At 40.5% G+C, this 20,981-nt stretch overlaps 1 protein-coding gene across 1 annotated transcript; it reads right to left on the bottom strand.

Annotated features, from left to right (window-relative positions):
* Window positions 1-10: 10 nt before the first annotated feature.
* Window positions 11-20,562, bottom strand: LOC308689049 (scavenger receptor cysteine-rich type 1 protein M130-like; the record flags this gene model as incomplete). Its single annotated transcript, XM_081362600.1, has 21 exons — window positions 11-76; window positions 2,691-2,788; window positions 4,660-4,719; window positions 4,924-5,019; window positions 5,118-5,318; window positions 5,423-5,737; window positions 6,436-6,732; window positions 7,000-7,317; window positions 7,394-7,717; window positions 7,810-8,124; window positions 8,225-8,530; window positions 8,629-8,943; window positions 9,620-9,919; window positions 10,312-10,626; window positions 10,796-11,092; window positions 11,757-11,921; window positions 12,011-12,313; window positions 12,546-12,860; window positions 15,394-15,535; window positions 15,756-15,803; window positions 20,032-20,562. The coding sequence occupies 21 exons, from the start codon at window positions 20,560-20,562 to the stop codon at window positions 11-13; spliced, it is 5,127 nt and encodes a 1,708-aa protein (XP_081218726.1).
* Between the last annotated feature and the right edge of the window lie 419 nt (window positions 20,563-20,981).

The raw sequence follows: 20,981 nt of genomic DNA on the forward strand, positions 1-20,981 counted from the left end.
AGACCCACACTCACCCAGCCGTCATGAGAGTGAATGTGGGAAACACTTCAGTGTGCACAGTGGCAAAGTCTGACACCTGCAGAGAAGAGATACACGCACTGATAACTAACTGCTGTCAAAAAACACTAAGACAAAGAGACATATCAAAGTACTACTACAGAATAACAGTATACAATAATTCATAGAACTTTATTGAATTTTGCATATTGTGTAAAAAAAAAAAAGAAAAAAAAAACAGTTTGTTGAAAAAGAAAGGTTGCAACATTCCCCAATTACACAATATGATAATGATGACATAATATCCATGCACATAGTCAGTCTGAAACAGAAAAAAATAAAAATAACTTTGATAGAAATATGAAACAAGTATATAAAACACGATGGGTATGTCTGACTGTAAAAAACCTTCTGCAGGACATAAAGTGAACAACATGCTCTTCTGCTCAGTTCAAAGAGTCATTACATTCTTTTGAGGGAAAGATCCTTGATCACAGCTGCTGTTTGTAAACTTATTTCCCAAAGTACATTCCAATGTTCTTTAGCAAAATATATACTGTACATGTTCATCACCAGTGGGTCTACATTCAATAGGAATATGATATTTTTATAAGTTGCTGTGAAATATTAAAGACTAGAGCAGTGAAAGTTAAATGGTGAAGCATCTGAAATCATAACAATAATATACAAACGGATTTAATGTTGGGATTTTTTGTTTTTGTTTTTTTTTTTCTCAAATTGCCATGTCTAAATCATGTTCACAAAATCGTATTTTGTAAAAAAAAAACTTCTGGAAAGAGGAGTTTAAACTAAGCATTTTCCCCTGTTAAACACTGATTAAATGTAATTAAATAGATTTCAATGCAAAATATTACATGTGGTTACATATGGTAGATAGCAGTTAAAATGTATTTAGTATCTAAGACACTTAAACTGCAGACCACTTAAAAGCTTTGAAAATATTTGAGGCAGTGGGTGTGGTTTCAGTTATAAAGTCCCTCCCTGTTTTCCTGGCTCCTCCCCCACATCGTCATAGTCTGTTATTAGAAAACAAGAGCAAATTAATGTATCAATATATGCTTTACAAAGTATTATAAATGAACACATCAATATTGACAATCAAGTAAAATGAGCTATCATATTCACAGAAATTGATATTATAAAGCAATTATAAAAATTAAACAAAATCAGTGTAAGGTAAAAAGGTGTTAGTAACCTACCAAACATGTCACTCATATATTCCCTGATATTCTTCACATCATCATACGCCTCCTGAACACCCTCTGATATAAATGTGTCCATTATTAATTACATGAGTTTAAAAACTATAATTTGAAGACAAACAAACAAAAAAACATGAAATTTTAGAGAGTAATTTGAATCCCACACCTGCTTTATCCTTGGAGAATTGTCGTATAATGATGACATCATCATAGTTTTCTGGCAAGTCAAAATAGTAAAATAGACAAAAAAATTAAAAAATAAATGCATCGATTAAATGTGAAAATTTTGGGTTTGTCTATGTGTCTATGTATAATTAACTAAACCCTTATTAAATAAAATATAATTACACTGAACAAAATTATAAACGCAACAGTTTTTTTTTTGCCCCCATTTTTCATGAGCTGAAATTAAAGATCTAAAACTTTTTCTATGTGCACAAAAGGCCTATTTCTCTCAATTGTTCACAAATCTGTCTAAATCTGTGTTAGTGAGCACTTCTCCTTTGCTGAGTGTGGCGAGCAGGACCAGGTTGAGGGCTGTGAGAGATACGAGACAGGTGCGTCTCACAGGTGTCGCTTATTAGCAATCAGGCCACCGGCCTCGCGCTGTTCTCCCGCGGCCCTGAGAACTCAATGGGTGACATGTCCGGTGAGTATGCTGGCCATGCAGGAACTGGGATGTTTTCAGCTTCCAGGAATTGTGTACAGATCCTTGCAACATTGGGCCGTGCATTATCATGCTGCAACATGAGGTGATGGTCGTGTGGACGAATGGCGCAATAATGGGCCTCAGGATCTCGTCAAGGTATCTCTGTGCATTCAAAATCCCATCAATAAAATGCACCTGTGTTCGTTGTCCATAACATACGCCCACCCATGTGTAGACTAGGAATTAAGCCTTTCCCCTTATTATTTCATTATTTGACCGGACACCGGTTATCTTGCCAAGAAAAAAATCTTTTATTCTTATATGTCAGGAGAGAAACTCTGAGAAGATGTTACATTCGTGCCAGATCTATGCATTTCCGTGTTTCTCTTCCCTCACATCTCTTAGTTTCTCTTCCCTCACATCTCTTAGTTTCTCTGGAGTTGTAGAGTAAGGTTGAGATTATATACATAACTGAGCGTCTTCCTTTTATGGTAACAAAATATGTTGCTTAGGTTTAAAAATGGAACATATATGTCATGCACACACATGGCACAATTCACTTCCATAGAACTATCTTTGTTGTTTACATCTGCATCAGTTGGAAACATGTTACAGTGTACACATCCCTCTGTCTCTGACATATGATCTTCACATGGATCCATGCTATCTATAGTCTCTCACGCACTCAAACTCGTGCACATAAAACTCCATAAGATACAACTGATTATGAATATTAATAAAGAATAATAGTACAGATACATAATATTCAATAATAAAATAATAAATTATATTAAAAGATTAAATTTTAGTCTTCAGCATACCACAACCCCACTGCCACCATGGGCCACTAGATCCACAATGTTGACATTCAGCAAACCGCTCACCCACATGACGCCATACATGCTGTCTGCCATCTGCCCTGTACAGTGAAAACCGGGATTCATCCATGAAGAGAACAACGCTCCAAAGTGCCAAACGCCATTGAATGTAAGCATTTGCCCCCTTAAGTCGGTTACGACGAACTGCAGTCAGGTCGAGACCCCGATGAGGACGACGAGCATGCAGATGAGCTTCCCTGAGATGGTTTCTGACAGTTTGTGCAGAAATTCTTTGGTTATGCAAACCAATTGTTGCAGCAGCTGTCCGGGAGGCTGGTCTCAAACGATCTTGGAGGTGAAGATGCTGGATGTGGAGGTCCTGGGCTGGTGTGGTTACACGTGGGCTGCGGTTGTGAGGCCAGTTGGATGTATTGCCAAATTCTTTGAAATGCCTTTGGAGACGGCTTATGGTAGAGAAATGAACATTCAATTCACGGGCAACAGCTCGGGTGGACATTCCTGCAGTCAGCATGCCAATTGCACGCTCCCTCAAAACTTGCGACATCTGTGGCATTGTGCTGCGTGATAAAACTGCACATTTTAGGGTGGCCTTTAATTGTGGCCAGCCTAAGGCACACCTGTGCAATAATCATGCTCTCTAATCAGCATCTTGATATGCCACACCTGTGAGGTGGATGGATTATCTCGGCAAAGGAGAAGTGCTTCTTTCAGTTCAGCTCATGAAAAAAAGGGGCATAAACAAAAGTGTTGTGTTTATAATTTTGTTCAGTTTAAATAAAACCTGTAGAAATTATAAGAAATAAACCTGTATCATGAGATCTCAGTCCAGCAGTGATTATATCATCATAATTCTCAGGTGTGATTTGCTGCTCTTCTAAATGAGTTAACAGCAAGGAGGAAATAAACAAAAACTGATTTTACTAATCAGAGGCCCAATAGTTAATTTCATTTAGTGAAATCAGTTAAAGTCACTGACCTTTATTTGACACTTCAGTGGTGGTGATGTTGTAGATTAAATAAAAAAAGGTTCAATAAATCCGTATCTGATTTATTATGAATGGTTTATATAATTAAACTAAGTAAGTCAAGTCAAGTCAAGTCAAGTTTATTTATATAGCGCTTTTCACAACACAGGTTGTATCAAAGCAGCTTCACAGTAATAAATTAGAACAATACATCAATGTTTGTTTCTAGTGGAACGTCTACGTTCGGTAATGCTGATCAATAGTATCGTTGATTGATTAATTAAATTAAATATCCCCAATATCCCCAACTGAGCAAGCCAAAGGCAACAGTGGCAAGGAACCGAAAAACTCCATCAGGTGACCTAATGGAAAAAAAAAAAAAAAAAAAAAACCTTGGGAGAACCCGGGCTCAGTCGGGGGCCAGTTCTCCTCTGGCGTTTATGAACTAGAGGTCGGATTTAACTGTAGAATTAAAAGTATTATATGAATGCCTGGCTGAAGAGATGCGTCTTTAATCTAGTTTTAAACTGGGAGAGCGAGTCTGAGCAACGAACAGTATCCGGAAGACTATTCCAGAGTTTTGGTGCTAAATGTGAAAATGCTTTCCCTCCTTTGGTGGACCTAGATATCCTAGGTATGACCAAAAGCCTCGAATTTAGTGACCTTAAAGAGCGCGATGGATTATAGGGCGATAGAAGATCCGTTAAATAGACTGGAGCTAAGCCGTTTAGGGCTTTATAAGTCAGTAGCAATACCTTGTAATTAATACGGGACTTTATAGGTAACCAATGTAGGGATGATAAAATCGGTGTTATATGATCATATTTTCTTGATCTAGTTAGAACTCTAGCGGCGGCATTTTGGACTAACTGTAGCTTGTTTATAAGTACAGTTAAGTAACCTGCTAAGAGAATGTTTTTAATTAATTTAACATCCATTCATTTCTGTATGTCGCAGTTAAGATTGTTATGTTTGAGTCCTCTAACCTGAAAGAATCTCATCAGCATCTTCATACCCAGAATGCTGTTCTTCTGAAAGGACACTTCCTATTATAGAGGAGTAGATCCAACAGACACACGTTCAAAATCGTAAATCAGCCAAAATCCCCACTTCCTCTGAATCACAACACTAACACTGTATTTCTGATTATACACAAAAGTCCCACAAATGGATCTATGTGATTTATTCTACTCACAACTATGAATAAAGTGATAATGATCTTCACAAATCAGACTCTGACATTTACTCACCCCTCTGAATGAAGAAACTCTGTCTATTAGTGGGTCTGTGATGAATCTCCTCATAAACGGCCTCAGTCGTCGTCTTGTGTCTCCTCTTAGAGAGAGCTGAGAGTGTAGACAGACAAACCTGCTGTCAGTTCACTACACATGACTGATCACACACTGAATAAAACACAATATGACAGTCTCTGGATCTCTCCTACCTCTCCTAATCACTCTGTTCTGCTGAATCAGTATAAGCAGTGGCACTAAGAGCAGTAAGAGCAAAACTCCCAGTACAACCACAAGCACAGAGAGAGACACTGGAGGAGTTTGTGGAGGAGTGACTGATGTTGAGCGCACTGTCTGAGAAACTGGAGGAGAAGCTGATGTTGTTGTGGCAGGAGTAGTGGACACTGACAAATCTGACAAAACAGACACAAACACATTGGAAAAAGCAAATACACAAATATTATTACCACTTAAATTATTTAAAAATGACTAATATTGCTCAGTGTTTTGCTCTGACTTGCACAGGTGAGTCCAGCGTGCTCTTTGTGGGAGCAGTCAGTGTGGTTCTTCAGGGAGAGAGGACAGTCCCACAGGTGAATCTCATTCCCTCTGCACTCGACTCTGTTCAGCCACACAACACCTTCACCAGCACCAAAGTCTGAATTCCCATCAGCCCTCAGTGCTGCTCCACAACCCAGCTGCCTGCAGACCACCTGAGCATCGCTGATGTCCCACAGATCAGCACAGACTGAACCCCACACAGCGTTATGATACACCTCCAGCCTCCCAGAGCACCGGCCCAAACCTCCCCTCAGTCTGAGAGGAACATGATCTAAATCACACACAACAGCATCAATGACCAACTTCAGCACAACAATTATAATAACACATTTACAACACATTTTATACATTTGTGAAAATAAACTCATAATAATCTTACTTGAACACTGTCTCTGGTGAGGAGATGGTGAGGTAGAACATGTCAGATGACTCTGAGGAGACTCACGAGTCTGCTCATCTGAGATTAAAACATTAAAAGTTCATCCACCAATGAAGAGAAAAATCATTAAAGGACAAAAAATAAATCTGTCATGACAACTCTCTGGAGATTGGTAAGGTAATAAAGATTGGCATGGTAATGGATATGGCGATGTTAATGTATTTGGTTGTGACGGTATAGATTTGCTATGCTGCTGCTGCTGCAGAACAAGTACTGAGACTTGCTACTGCCAATACATTCACAGACATGTTGCTGCTGTTGCACACGTAACATACATGATTTAACCCTGTAGCAGATCTATACAGTTGGAGCTGGGGAAGCTGGAGGATTTCTGAGAGCACGCTGCATAATGCAAATACAATACACCGGTATTTGTTTGAATGTTAAGCTGCAACTCATTGGATGCTGATGCAACAGCAACCAATTAGATGTGCCATGTAGATAATGTGATCACCAGAACTAGGTAATCTGCATATTTAAACAAAACACAACCAGTTCAAACTATCTTAATCAGTTAAACATTATCTTACCTGAGCAGGTGATTTTGGCCACTTCATTATGACAGTCATTCTGTCCCCAGGGTGAAGATGGACACTGCCACAGTTTTGAATCATGATGTCGACATTTAAAATAATCAACCCAATTATGAGACTTCAGTCCCTCTGAATAACTGGGTTCACTGCCAGATCTTCCACAGTTCAGCTCTTGACAGATCAGACTCGCTGTGTCTCTGTTCATCTGGTTCCAGCACACATTTCCCCAGGATCCATTGTAGAAAACCTCCACATTCCCTTCACAGCCCTCAGTTAACCTGATCTCTTTAAACTCTAGATGGAAAAGGATGCGTATTAAAACAATTGAAATTTAGGTTGTAATTTAGCCTCAAATCAATATTCCATGTCCACGTATTTATTTATTTGGTAAGTAACTGCAAACTGTACAGTCAGACTGTCATTATTGCAAAACAAACTCCTTCAGGGTTAAAAAGGACCCCTCCGGTCCTCATCACCCTAGAGTTGAATAATTACATAGGATATTTTGTCATAACAAATAAATATATCTTTGATTAACATTCACACTAGTGTACTGTTTACCTGAGCACACGACTCCTACATCCTCCTTGTGTTGACAGTCATGTTTTCCCCAGCCTGGAGAAGAGCAGTTCCACAGGGACGTCTCATTCCCCTCACACTCCACCTCATCCAGCCATATGGGTCCAGAACCAGGACCAAACCAGGCTGGTACCTGCTGGTTACTGAGGGCCACTCCACACTGCAGCTGTCTGCACACCACATGGGCATCTTTAATATCCCAGGAGTCATCACACACTGTCCCCCATGAGCCGCTGTGAAAAACCTCCAGCCTCCCTGCACAGTCTCCCCCAGAACCCACCAGCCTGATGGACCAGCGACCTGATATTCAGAGGGAGAAAAACACATTATTGATATTATATAACTGAAGAATCTGCCCAGATGTTGTTGTTCTCACCAAGGCAGGTGATTGACAGCTGTTGTGTGGAGCTGCAGTTGAGAGTTTGTGGAGAGCTGCAGTTCCCCAGATGAGCTTCACTCCCAGAGCACTGGAAGCCCGTCACACACTCATGACTGTGTTCAGGACTGGATGAAGAGGAGCCGGAGAAGTTCAGCACAGAGCCACAGCCCAGCTGTCTGCAGACCACAGAGGATTCAGTGAGACTCCAGGAGTCCAGCAGAACTCTCCTCCAGACCTGATGGATGGAAACTTCCAGCTCCCCCTCACACTGTCTCTCTCCAGACAACCGCACCAGACCATCATGAACAGCCAGAGAGGAACCTGAGGAGAAGATCTCATGTTTTACTAAAATAAGAATTGTGTTATAACATGGTGAAAAAGAGCATAATGCTCTCTGTGTCAAATAAGTTTACCAGAGCAGACGACTCCAACATCTCGTCTATGAGAACATTCAGCTCGACTCCATGAAGAGACGGAACATTCTGAGAGTTTTGTTTCATTCCCGTCACAATCAAACACATCAGCCCAGATTTCACCACTTCCCTCTCCAAACCAGTCTGATCCCACAACAGACACAGCAATCCCACAATTCAGCTGTCTACAGAGGACACTGGCAGCTCTCATATCCCAGCATGAATCACACACTGAGCCCCATTGACTGAAGTACTGACGCTCCACTCTTCCAGAACAAGAGTCTGAACCATTCATCAGTTTAGCATCTGTGTAACCTGAATAGAGAACATAGAGGTTAAAATAAAGTATAATGCAGCTGATAGAGAATATATACTGTTTTAAATACAAAGACAGTGAATATTTATATATATTTACCAGAACAGATCAGACCAACATTATAGTCACTGGTACAGCTTTGTTTGTGTGATAATGAAATTGAGCAAAATGAAATCTGAGACTCATTTCCTCTGCACTGAATCTCTTGTGTCCACATCTGAGCGTCTCCTTTGCCAAAAGCATCTTCTCCCAGCACCTGTACAGGAGCCCCACAGTCCAGCTCTCTACACACAACCTCTGCATCCTGCTGGTCAAAGGCAGCGTCACACACTGAAACCCACGACTGATCATCAAGTATCTCTAACCTCCCAGAGCACAGGTGAGATCCATTAATGAGTCTGGAAGCTTGATGACCTGTTAATATTACAGGAATGACAGTGCACAGTAGACAACAAATGCTTGATAGTTAAATACAATAAACATACAAACACTAAATTATTCACCCGAACAGATGACACCGGCATCATATCTGTGAGTACAGGCATGTACAGTCCATCCTGATGACCCACAGTTCTTCAGTGTTGACTCTGATCCAGTACACATGACAAGATTCATCCAGATTGGTCCTGATCCTGGTCCAAAATGAGAATCACTCAGAGCATCTACAGGTTCTCCACAGTCCAGCTCTCTACACACCACTGCAGCATCAGCCAAATCCCAACCAGCACCACACACTGTTCCCCACTGACCTCTATGAAGAACCTCCACTCTACCAGCACACCGACTGTGACCACCAACCAGCCTCACATTCATTTTGTCTAAGTGACAGAAAAATAAAGATAGAGACTGTGATTGCATCTCGGTTAAGCACACTAGTTCGCGTATCAGTATATTGTGTACACAAATTCGGCACTGGTAAAGCACACTGGCTCACTACACATTTGGACACTGATGATATGACTAGTGCTTGTGTCATAAAACATCACCACTGGTATTTATTAACAACACACATAACATCTTTCTGACATTTTTTATGCTGTTTAAAGTATGTTATGAAATATACTTTGATTGTTGTTATATATATCTGAAACATTTTGGCCAAATTTTAATTATAAATATTAACTTTTTTTTAATTTTTTTTTTTTAAATTCTTATATTTATACTGACATATAATTAAATAACGATTTGTCTTTTCAGATCTTCTATCGCATGTCATGATGATATTGTGTTAATATTGTGCTGGTTTGTGCGATTTGTTTTGCACTTAACAGAATTTCCATTAAGGGGAACGTAGTGAGCATCTAGTTTTTGGAGTGCATTGTGGGATTTTTAGGGAGCGAACATTACAGTGAACTTGAACTTGAAGGATTTTGTGATTGAGACAGACCTTAAATGGCTGGCACCTTGGTCAGAGTTCTGACTGAAAAATCTTAAGCTCACTGAGATGCACCCTATTAATAAAAGGTATGATATTACTATATTGTTTTAACTCACCAGCACAGATCAGCCCCTGATAATTATCATGTGAACAGCTGTTTTTGAATAAGGATGTTGGACAGAGGTGAATCTGAGACTCATTTCCTCTGCACTGAATCTCTTGTGTCCACATCTGAGCATCTCCTTTTCCAAAAGCATCTTCTCCCAGCACCTGTACAGGAGCCCCACAGTCCAGCTCTCTACACACAACCTCTGCATCCTGCTGGTCAAAGGCAGCGTCACACACTGAAACCCACGACTGATCATCAAGTATCTCTAACCTCCCAGAGCAACTCGAGTTTCCAATAAGCCTGACACCTGAAGTAGCAAGAGATAAGAAACCTTTCAATTTTGTTTATCTAAAGGTGTGTAATTCTTGTCATTATTGTTCTACAATAAAGCACCACTTATTAATGTGAAAGGAGTAAAATAGTCAAATTACTCTGTCTCTCATGTCAATCCATATCATCTGACTTTCTTTTTTATGGAACATAAAAGGGGAATTTTACAGAATTCTTAATAGTCTTTTCAATATAATGAAAGTAAAATAAGAAAAAAAAAACATTGTGTGCTCTACAGAACAAAGTCATAGAGGTTTGAAAAGACACAAAGTAAATGATGACTGATTTTTCATTTTTGGTTGAACTTTCCCTTTAAGACAGTTGAATTATCAGTGATGTAAAAACAGTGCAGGGTTTGGAGCAGTTTACCTGAGCAGATTACTCCTGCATCTTTAGTATGATCACAGTCATAAACCCCCCAATTTACTGTTCCACAGTTCTTCAGTGTAGATTCTGATCCTGAACATAACGTGCGATTTGTCCAGATTGGTCCTGATCCTGGTCCAAACTGAGCATCACCCAGAGCATCTACAGGTTCTCCACAGTCCAGCTCTCTACACACCACTGCAGCATCAGTCATATCCCATGTCTCTCCACACACTGTTCCCCACTGACCTCTATGAAGAACCTCCACTCTACCAGCACAGCGACTGTGACCATCAACCAGCCTTACTCTCAAATTGTCTATAAAATAAATAAAGAGGGAGTAAAGACATATGGACAAAAGGAAAGAATAAGGAAAAAAGTATCATAATAAGAGAAAAAAATATGATAAAATTGACTAATATTTAGTGTAGATTTTGGGACCATTAAATTTGATTTCAGTTTATTTAAAAAAGGCTCAAACCTGCACACACCAGTCCAACATCATTTTCATATGAACAGTTGTTTTCTTGTGATGCTGATGTTGGACAGAAGTGAATCTGAGACTCATTTCCTCTGCACTGAATCTCTTGTGTCCACATCTGAGCGTCTCCTTTGCCAAAAGCATCTTCTCCCAGCACCTGTACAGGAGCCCCACAGTCCAGCTCTCTACACACAACCTCTGCATCCTGCTGGTCAAAGGCAGCGTCACACACTGAAACCCACGACTGATCATCAAGTATCTCTAACCTCCCAGAGCAGCGAGAACCTCCAACCAGCCTGACTTCTGAAAGAACAACACAGGAAAAAACTCAATTTAAAGTTAGAGAACTTCAATAATGGCTGGGTAAGTCATATAATTAATATATCAATCAACGAGAAATCATGTTTTCCTTAATCTTCTGAAATAAAAGATATTTACTATGATAACATATTATACATGTCAGCAAAACTTTTTCCAAGTCCAAAAGGACTTGAAAGTAACCTACAAAAACAGCTCATATACAAAACAGTGTATAGTTATTGTTACTGTAAAAATCTTAATGCATTACATGACTGCCCACATTTCAACATTTTCATGTCAACAATGAATGAATCCTATCAGGGAATTACATTAGAATGTAGAGTTAGAAACAAGCTTCTAAATTTTATTTTTAACAAGTTCTCTGATTATTACAGTCTGACCTTAACAGTTTGTGCTGTCAAAAAGAAGCTGGAATATGGTCACAAAAAATGAAATTATGACTGCTTTTGGTGTATTTGTTTTGTACATTAAGACAGGATTTTTAGCTTTAGCTTACCTGAACAAATGACTTGAGCGCTCTTATCAAGACACACATTAAGATCAGTTGGTTGTATGAATCCACATTTCTTAAGTGCAGACTCTGATCCAGTACACATTGCATTTTTCAGCCAAAATGGTTTTGATCCCAGTCCAAAATGAGCATTACTCAGAGCATCTACAGGTTCTCCACAGTCCAGCTCTCTACACACCACTGCAGCATCAGCCAAATCCCAGCCAACTCCACACACTGTTCCCCACTGACCTCTATGAAGAACCTCCACTCTACCAGCACAGCGACTGTGACCACCAACCAGCCTCACATTTATTATGTCTATGAATGTAAGAGAAAAGGCTATTGTACATTTAAATTGTTATAATAAAATGAAATGAAATGTGCTTTGTTGTAATTTGAACTGTTACCAGTACACAGCAAACCAATGTTGTGCTCATGTGAACAGATGTTGTCATCTAACGGTGATGTTGGACAGAGGTGAATCTGAGACTCGTTTCCTCTGCACTGAATCTCTTGTGTCCACATCTGAGCGTCTCCTTTGCCAAAAGCATCTTCTCCCAGCACCTGTACAGGAGCCCCACAGTCCAGCTCTCTACACACAACCTCTGCATCCTGCTGGTCAAAGGCAGTGTCACACACTGAAACCCACGACTGATCATCAAGTATCTCTAACCTCCCAGAGCAGCGAGAACCTCCAACCAGCCTGACTTCTAAATAGGACAACACAGATCAACAAAAGCATGGCTTATTTATGGGGCTTCAAAATAATGATTTGTACATCAAAGCCATTTCTTATAATGAATAAAGTAAAAACACAAAAGAAAACCACAACAAATATAAATATAAAATGTATTTATTATTTAAGTCAACATTTTAAACTTCTTTAAAAATTAGGTGCCAATCTGGAAGTGCATATGAGTTTTAATATGTAAAATACTTTACCTGAGCAAATGACTCCAGCATCTCTACTATGATCACAGTTGCTTTTACCCCATCCTAATGACCCACAGTTCTTCAGTGTTGACTCTGATCCAGTACACATGACAGCACTCAACCAGATTGGTCCTGATCCTGGTCCAAAATGAGCATCACCCAGAGCATCTACAGGTTCTCCACAGTCCAGCTCTCTACACACCACTGCAGCATCAGCCAAATCCCAGTGATCATCACACACTGTTCCCCACTGACCTCTATGAAGAACCTCCACTCTACCAGCACAGCGACTGTGACCACCAACCAGCCTCACATCCATACGGTCTAAATATTAAGCAGTAACAATGATAGATGAAAGATGAAGGGCTGAGAGTTCAAATTTATAGCATTACAAAGTGGGACAACTGGGAAAATGGGACACATACGTCTGAGTATTTAAAATGAATATTCAGAGATCAATGCAAGTTTAGCTCCATCAACATCATAGGTGTGTAGATTAACAAAAAAGAATTATGCTGACTCCCTTTTTAAAAAAAATGTAGGGTTTCAATTTAAAATGTATTATTGTTTCAGTTGTAAATGGTTAAAAACAATGACTGGGTTTATACCATTATGTTGTCGTGGAAACAAAGTTTAAAACTGGAAATAACTTTGCACAGAAAAGGTTAGTAACCATTTTTTCCCACACTATAATCATGTTAACACAAATTTGTTTATGTCTTGTTTCTATTTTATTGAGACTGAGTATTTTAAAGTTTACAGAAAACCAATTTTTTTAAAGGGGGACTAGTAGAAATGTATTATTTAGGTAAAATATTATGCCACAAATTATGTTGATTGAGTGTATTATTAACCTGATGTATTATTTTAATATATATTTTTCCCTCTATATAGTTATTCTGTAGCTGAGGTCTTGGCATTGTTTAAGACACAAACAACCAACAATGTAACCCTATAAAAGGCCTTATAAGGTTTTTTTTTTTTTTTTGTCATGATCACAACTTCTTGATATAACATAATACAGCATTAAAGACACTCATGTAAAACTTATTTATAGCTCATAAATTATATATATATATATAGAGAGAGAGATAAACTGCCTGTAAAACACAGGAGCACATTCAATATATTGTGACAATGCGATTAAACGCAGACATCAAAAAAAACAAAACAAAACAAAAAAACACACACATTACAGTATACAGTAGTTTAATTTTAATGCATTAGTAGTAGTTAGTTAGTTAGTAGTACTTTATTGTTCAGCCTTGGCTGAAATTGGTCTTTGGTCTCACCATACAATCACAAAACAATTAACAATACACAATATACATCAAGATTAACATATTCACATTTCCTTCCTCTTATTCAAAAGACTTATTGCATTTGGTATAAAAGTTTGGTTTGGTGTTCTGTAGCGACGACGTGATGGCAATAATTCAAAAACATGATTCAAGGGGTGTGTTGTGTATCTTGCTATAGTCAAAGCTTTTCTCTGAGCTGCAATTTGATATAACTGTGCGACTGATTTTTGCTTAGATCCTATAATTTTTCCTGCTACTCTTGTAATTCTGTCTAATTTTACTTTATTCACAGATGTAACTCGTCCAAACCACACAGTTATACCCTAAAACACTTTCAATTAAACATAAACTCTTTGCAGAACAACCTGACTTACAGAAAATTCTCTCAATTTCCTTAGCAAGAATAGCCTTTGATTTGCTTTCTTACAAATAAGATTCACATTATCAGAAAATTTCTATTTACAGTCAATCATGGTTCCCAAATACTTAAAAGTCTTCACAATTTCAACTGTTTGATCACAAAACATTATTTCTGTTACAGGCTCTGAATAATTTAAAATCAACTCTTTTGTTTTACTTACATTTATCAATGAAGAACTTGCTTCACACCATTTTTCTAGTTTCAAAACCTGCTCCTCGTACTCAAAATGTACACAGTCTTTCCATAAGTGCCACAAGTGCCATATCATCTGCATATTTGTATAATTTATCATTCTCATGCTGCACTCGTATACCACTTGTATAAACAGAAAACAACAGAGGTGGCAGGACACATCCTTGGGGTGCCCCCGTGTTTAAAAACATATCTGATTTAAACCCCCAAACACAAACTCACTGTGGTCTATTTGTTAAAAAATTCTTTATCCAATGTTCCATTCCTCCATTTACACCAAGAACAAGGAGACGTTCCAAGAGTAAATGTATCTGCATAGTATTAAAGGCAGAGCTATAATCAATAAAAAGAACACGCACATAAGCCTTCACTTGTTGTAAATGGCTAGCAATTGTATCAAACATAGTGAGCGTTGCATCCTCTGTCCCTCTTTGCGATTTGTATGCAAATTACAGTACATCTAGTTGCTCTGATATGTATGGTTTCAGGTGATAACTAACTACTCTTTCCATGCATTTAACAAGTATTGATGTAAGAGCCACAGGACGAAAGTCCTCTAGATTTTTTGCTCTCACTTTTTTAGGAAGGGGTCGTATAAATGATAACTTCCATGTATTTGGTATACAATCTGTAACTCTAATAAAAACTGAAATAATTTTGTTAAGGGGTTAGTTAGTTCATTTTGAACATATCTTTAAAACTCTGCCCTTAAGGCCATCTGGAGCCGGTGCTTTATAGGGCCTAATGAATTTAAGGGACCTTCTGATCTGGTCACCTGTCAACCAAATGGGCAGCCCCACTTGAATCCTATCAATGATTTCTTTAATCCTATTCCAATTGTCAGCTGCACCATATCTTCCATAAAACAGATTCAAATAATTTACCCATTTAAAAAAATTACAACAACAAAAAGGACAATCTCTTTAATTTCATGTGTACTTACCAGCTGTGAAGAGTATTATAATTGAAGACAGTAAAATGAGTGTCAGGCATCTCTCCATCTCTCTCTGCTTGATTAATTCAACATCCAGTACAAGCTTCTCCGCACTGATGATACAGAAGTACAGGCGTCCTCTCTCAGCCCCCTTAATGAGAGAGTAAGAGGTTCAAAACCCTCCAATCACACTCGCTGTTACCTTATTAGACAGAACAGAGGAAATCATCAAACAACTTCAGTGACAAATCAGACCAGGCTTTTATGACTTTCTCCATATATATATATATATAGCTGTGAATGAACTCCTCCTCCCCACCCATCAAGGGTGGGAGCAGAAACACACACACACACACACACACACGGCTTACAGGAGACAGGAAACTCTCCAGTTTATTTACAGCCTCAAAGCCCAACACCTGCAGAGAAGAGATAAAAACACTGATAACTAACTCTGAACACTGTCTATTAGAAATGTTAGCATGACATTAACAGGTAACAAAAAAGCCATTAAAAATTTAAATGTTAAGCAAGAGCACAGTGCACAAGTAAGCCTTTATTAAACTAACGAAAGGCAGAAAAGACCCTTAAACTACTTCTCCTTAAAGCTAATTTTGTCAAAGCTTTCATATATATGTGTATCAAAAACATTCTAGTAACTATTGTGAAATGTACCTAATTTAACCAAAAGTGGTTTCTTTCAGGTGGCACAAAAACCATAATTATCAGTGAAGATAAGCATGTTGTTCACCTTGTGACCCAGTGAACTACATTTCTGCTACAGCAACTTGTTTTGCAAAATCATATTTCTACAAAAGTAGTCAAGTCCGAATCTTCAAGATTGTGTAACCCTGTAGGCATTTTTGAGGAAAAGTTGTTATACCACATTTTTAGAAAGTTCAATGTCTCCTGAATAAGGATCCACCGTATAACACTGAAATAAGTGTCCCATTTTCTTGTAATTGTTATTGAAACAATAGGTGCATTATTCACCGCCGAAACACTAGAGGTGGATAGGGTAAATTTTTTAAGTTATAGATATCACCATAAAACCTTTACAGTTTTTCACTTACATAGAGACAGACATTTTTTGTATTACAAGTTTTCTGAAATGTGATGTTCTCATATGCAAATGAGGCATTCCAGTATGTATATATATACTGTATATATATATATATATTACATATGACACTGAAGCTTCAAAGCGCGTATCGAGTACGCAGCGCAATTTCTCATGAATATCTGTGCCGGAGCGCGTTTTGTTTTCAGAAAAACACGTGATCAACGAAAGATGAAGCCTCACTTTCTTTCCAGTCACGTGAATGCTTTGCTTTGCGTGTCGGAATGTTTGAACCCAGACCACTAGCCTACTCTACAGGTTTTTGGAAGTTTATTTACTATCTTTTTTTTAAATAAATAAACCTATAGCCTTTGTTACATGATCATATATTCTGCCATATAAACAGCATAGAAACCATAAAATAATTATACCACCAATTACTTGTATAAAGCAACTCTCTTGGTATTTTTATAATTAGTATTAATATAATTTTTACATACAATTTATTGCCACACTTTAATATTATTTATGAAAGAATTATATTATCAGGAAACTGAACATTTAGCGTTTAAATGTTAGTGTCAGGCTTTTATTTGCGCTTAATAGATAAAACAACGGCGCTGCACACTCGAGTTTATGGCTGCTTTAACTTTGACCTGCCACAAGATGGCGCTGTTTTCGACACTCTTGATGTGTTCGAATCTTTTTCCGAAACAACAGGCGGATTAAGACAAGAACGAAACACGGGTTTTATTTTGGAAACATGAAGGCGGGATGAATCCTCCTGTACACTGGAGGGAGTTTGAGGCAGACTGTCACCGGACTAATGATCTTGGTGACAGTGAACGGGCCGATAAATTTGGGAGCCAGTTTATTAGAGACGGAGCGGAGAGGAATGTCCTTGGTAGAAAGCCACACTTTTTGACCAACGACGTATACGGGAGGCTTAGACCGGTGGCGATCGGCTTTGGCCTTGGTGCGCTCCCCCATTTGGAGTAGAGTCTCACGGGCTCTAGTCCAAGTGCGGTGACACCTCTGGACGAAGGCGTGAGCGGAGGGAACCGCGACTTCAGATTCCAGACTAGGAAAAATTGGTGGCTGGTAACCTACACTATTTGAATTTGGGCAAGGGAATGAAATTGACTGCCTTCGAGAACCGGTCCACCACGGTCAAAACTACCGTGTTGCCTCGAGAGGGCGGGAGGGCGGTAATAAAATCTAGCGCAATATGGGACCAGGGTCTCGAAGGGACAGACAGCGGTTGAAGTAACCCATCAGGGGGTCGATTGGAGGTCTTACCAATGGCACAAACTGAGCAAGCCAAAACAAAACTGTGGACATCACGAGCCATAAGCGGCCACCAGAATCGTTGCTTAACCAAAAACTTGGTACAACTAACTCCTGGATGATAAGCTACGTTGGAACAATGCCCCCACTGAATGACGTCAGACCGTAATCCCTCCGGTACAAATAAACGGTTCGGTGGACAACCGGGCGGAGGCGTTACCCCTTTCAAGGCCGTCTTGACCTTCGATTCGACCTCCCATACGAGTGTGGAGACAAATAGGGTCTCGGGCAAAATGCACTCGGGAGTAGACGGGCGTTCGGAACAATCAAAAATGTGCGATAAAGAATCGGGTTTGATGTTCTTGGAACCCAGGCGGTACGAGAGAGTAAAGTTAAAACGTTTGAAAAAAGTGCCCACCGAGCCTGCCTGGAGTTCAATCTTTTGGCAGTCTTAATATATTCCAGATTCTTATGGTCGGTCCAGACGATAAAAGGTACCCCCGACCCTTCTAACCAGTGACGCCACTCCTCCAACGCTAACTTGACTGCCAACAACTCTCTGTTACCAATGTCATAATTGTGTTCGGCAGGGGACAAACGATGAGACAAAAACGCGCATGGATGCATCCTGTCGTCTGTGGGAGAACGCTGGGATATCACTGCACCTACCCACACCTCTGACGCGTCGACCTCCACCACGAACTGACGTGATAGATTAGGGGCAATGAGGATGGGGGCTGAAACAAAGCGGCCCTTAAGTTTGGCAAACGCAGCCTCAGCTGCGTCTGACCACCTGAACGTAGTTCTGGGGGAGGTCAAGGCAGTCAGAGGCGAGGCTAGTTGGCAGAAATTGCGAATAAACCGCCGGTAGAAATTGGCGAACCCCAGAAACCTCTGTAGGGCCTTAAGGGAATCTGGATTTGGCCATTCCACCACAGCCTTAACCTTCTCAGGATCCATACGTATTCCCTCAGACGACACAATGTATCCTAGGAAAGGAACAGACTGTGCATGAAAAACGCATTTCTCCGCCTTGACATAAAGCCCATTCTCTAGCAACCTCTAAAGCACTCGTTGGACGTGCTGCACATGTTCCTGGAGAGAAGATTAACTTATCAATATGTCATCCAGGTAGACATAAATGAACTGGTCGACCATATCTCGCAGCACATCGTTGATGAGTGCCTGGAAGACTGCTGGGGAGTTGGACAACCCAAAAGGCATGACCAAGTATTCAAAGTGCCCCCTGGGGGTGTTAAAAGCAGTCTTCAACTCATCCCCCTTCCTAATGCGGACCAAATGATAAGCATTACGTAAGTCCAATTTAGTGAAGATAGACGCTCCCTGCAACCTCTCGAAAGCTGAAGACATCAACGGCAAAGGATAAGTATTCTTTACCGTGATGCTGTTCAGCCCCCGGTAATCAATACAAGGTCGCAGAGATCCGTCCTTCTTCCCCACAAAAAAAGAACCCCGCCCCCGCTGGAGAAGAGGAAGGGCGGATGAACCCCGTTGCTAGAGAATCAGAAATATATTTCTCCATAGCCTCCCTTTCTGGGACAGAAAGCGAATATAACTTGCCTTTAGGCGGAGACTTACCTGGCAATAAATCTATGGCACAGTCATAGAGACGATGCGGAGGAAGAGAAGCAGCACGAGACTTACTGAACACCTCCTTCAGGTCTAGGTACTCCGCGGGCACGTTAGACAAATCCACTGCCTCCTCCTGAAACACAGGGACAGAAACAGACGAACAGACGAACAGGCAAACACAAGACAGGACTCATGACATTTACTCCACTCCAACACTGATTTTTGCTGCCAGTATATTTTGGGGTTGTGATCAATGAGCCAGGGATGTCCGAGAACAACAGGTGCGAGAGGTGAGTCCAGTATGTAAAATGAAAGTGTCTCTGTGTGATTGCCTGATGTGATGAGTGCAATGGTGGGTAAGTCCTGGCCGTTGAGTGCATGAACAGCAATCTTGCGGATGAGTGGTTGGATGGGAACTTGAAACTTGACTGCGAATGAATGGTCCATGAAATAACCTTCGGCCCCTGAATCCACCAGTTCGTGACAGTCGTGATTGTGGACTGACCATCTTAGTCTTACCGGGAGGAGCGTAGATGTTGATGAGGTCTTCTCAGCGGAGATCCCACCCGACAGTAGCCTCATACTTACTGCCTGGCTTGGCCTTTTACCGGACAGTTATAGGCGTAATGTCCCGCCGCGCCGCAATACAGGCATAGTCCCTGGGATCTCCGCCTTTCCTTCTCCCGGGAAAGCCGAGCTCGACCGACCTGCATGGGCTCGTGATCGTCGACGGGGCTGACCGCGTCGCCACCGCTGGACCGCTGATTTTCCGTACCTCTTAATCCACGGCTGGGCAAGCTCCGTTGCTCGACTCTAGACAATAGTGCATCTACTCGAAGAGCAAGATCTACCAGTCCGTTGAACGAAGTGGGAAGGTCCAGGGCGTAGATCTCTCTTTGAACGCGGTCAGCCAGCCCATGCAGGAACATGTCCCACTGCACCTCCTCGTTCCACTGACACTCTGCCGCCAGGGTCCTGAAGTCGATAGAGTACTCCGACACCGACCTCTCTCCTTGTTTGAGTTCCGCGAGCATCCGAGCCACCTCTCTCCCGGCGACCGCTCTATCAAAAACTCTTTTCATCTCGGCGGCGAGTGTCTGGAACGAGGCACAGCAAGGGTCTTGATTCTCCCACACCGCCGTTCCCCAAAGTGCTGCCTTCCCAGTCAATAAGGTGAGCACGAAGGCCACCTTGGCACTCTCTTTGCTGAAGGTCTTAGGTTGTAGAGAGAAATGCATTGAGCAACGGGTTAAAAATGCTCTACAAAAGCTTGGCTAACCCGAGTATGATTATGGAATAGGTAGGCGGGGCTCTGATTGGGAAGCTCCCTCTGATGGTGTGGGGGGAATGGCCGGTGTGTAAATAACGTTTTTTTGATCCGCCTTCATTTGGCAAGTGCACTTGGGCAAAAACAATTTTCATGTTCAACTTATTTTTGTGTGTGTGTGTGTGTGGATGCTGCTAATAAAACTGCTTCGCTGAGACTACAAAGAGACATGCGTTCGTTTGTTTGTGTGTGTTTGTTTCTTATGTAAAAGTTTCACGGATATAACTTCCCTATTTAAAGCACAATTAAATCTTTACTTGATCAGCATTACAATGTGAGTAAATGTAGCTGTGTAAAATTTAAGGGATGATGCCACCCTTCTTGATCAAC

The sequence above is a fragment of the Scardinius erythrophthalmus genome (genome assembly GCF_964197995.2).
Source record: "Scardinius erythrophthalmus genome assembly, chromosome: 4".
Lineage (NCBI taxonomy): Eukaryota > Metazoa > Chordata > Actinopteri > Cypriniformes > Leuciscidae > Scardinius > Scardinius erythrophthalmus.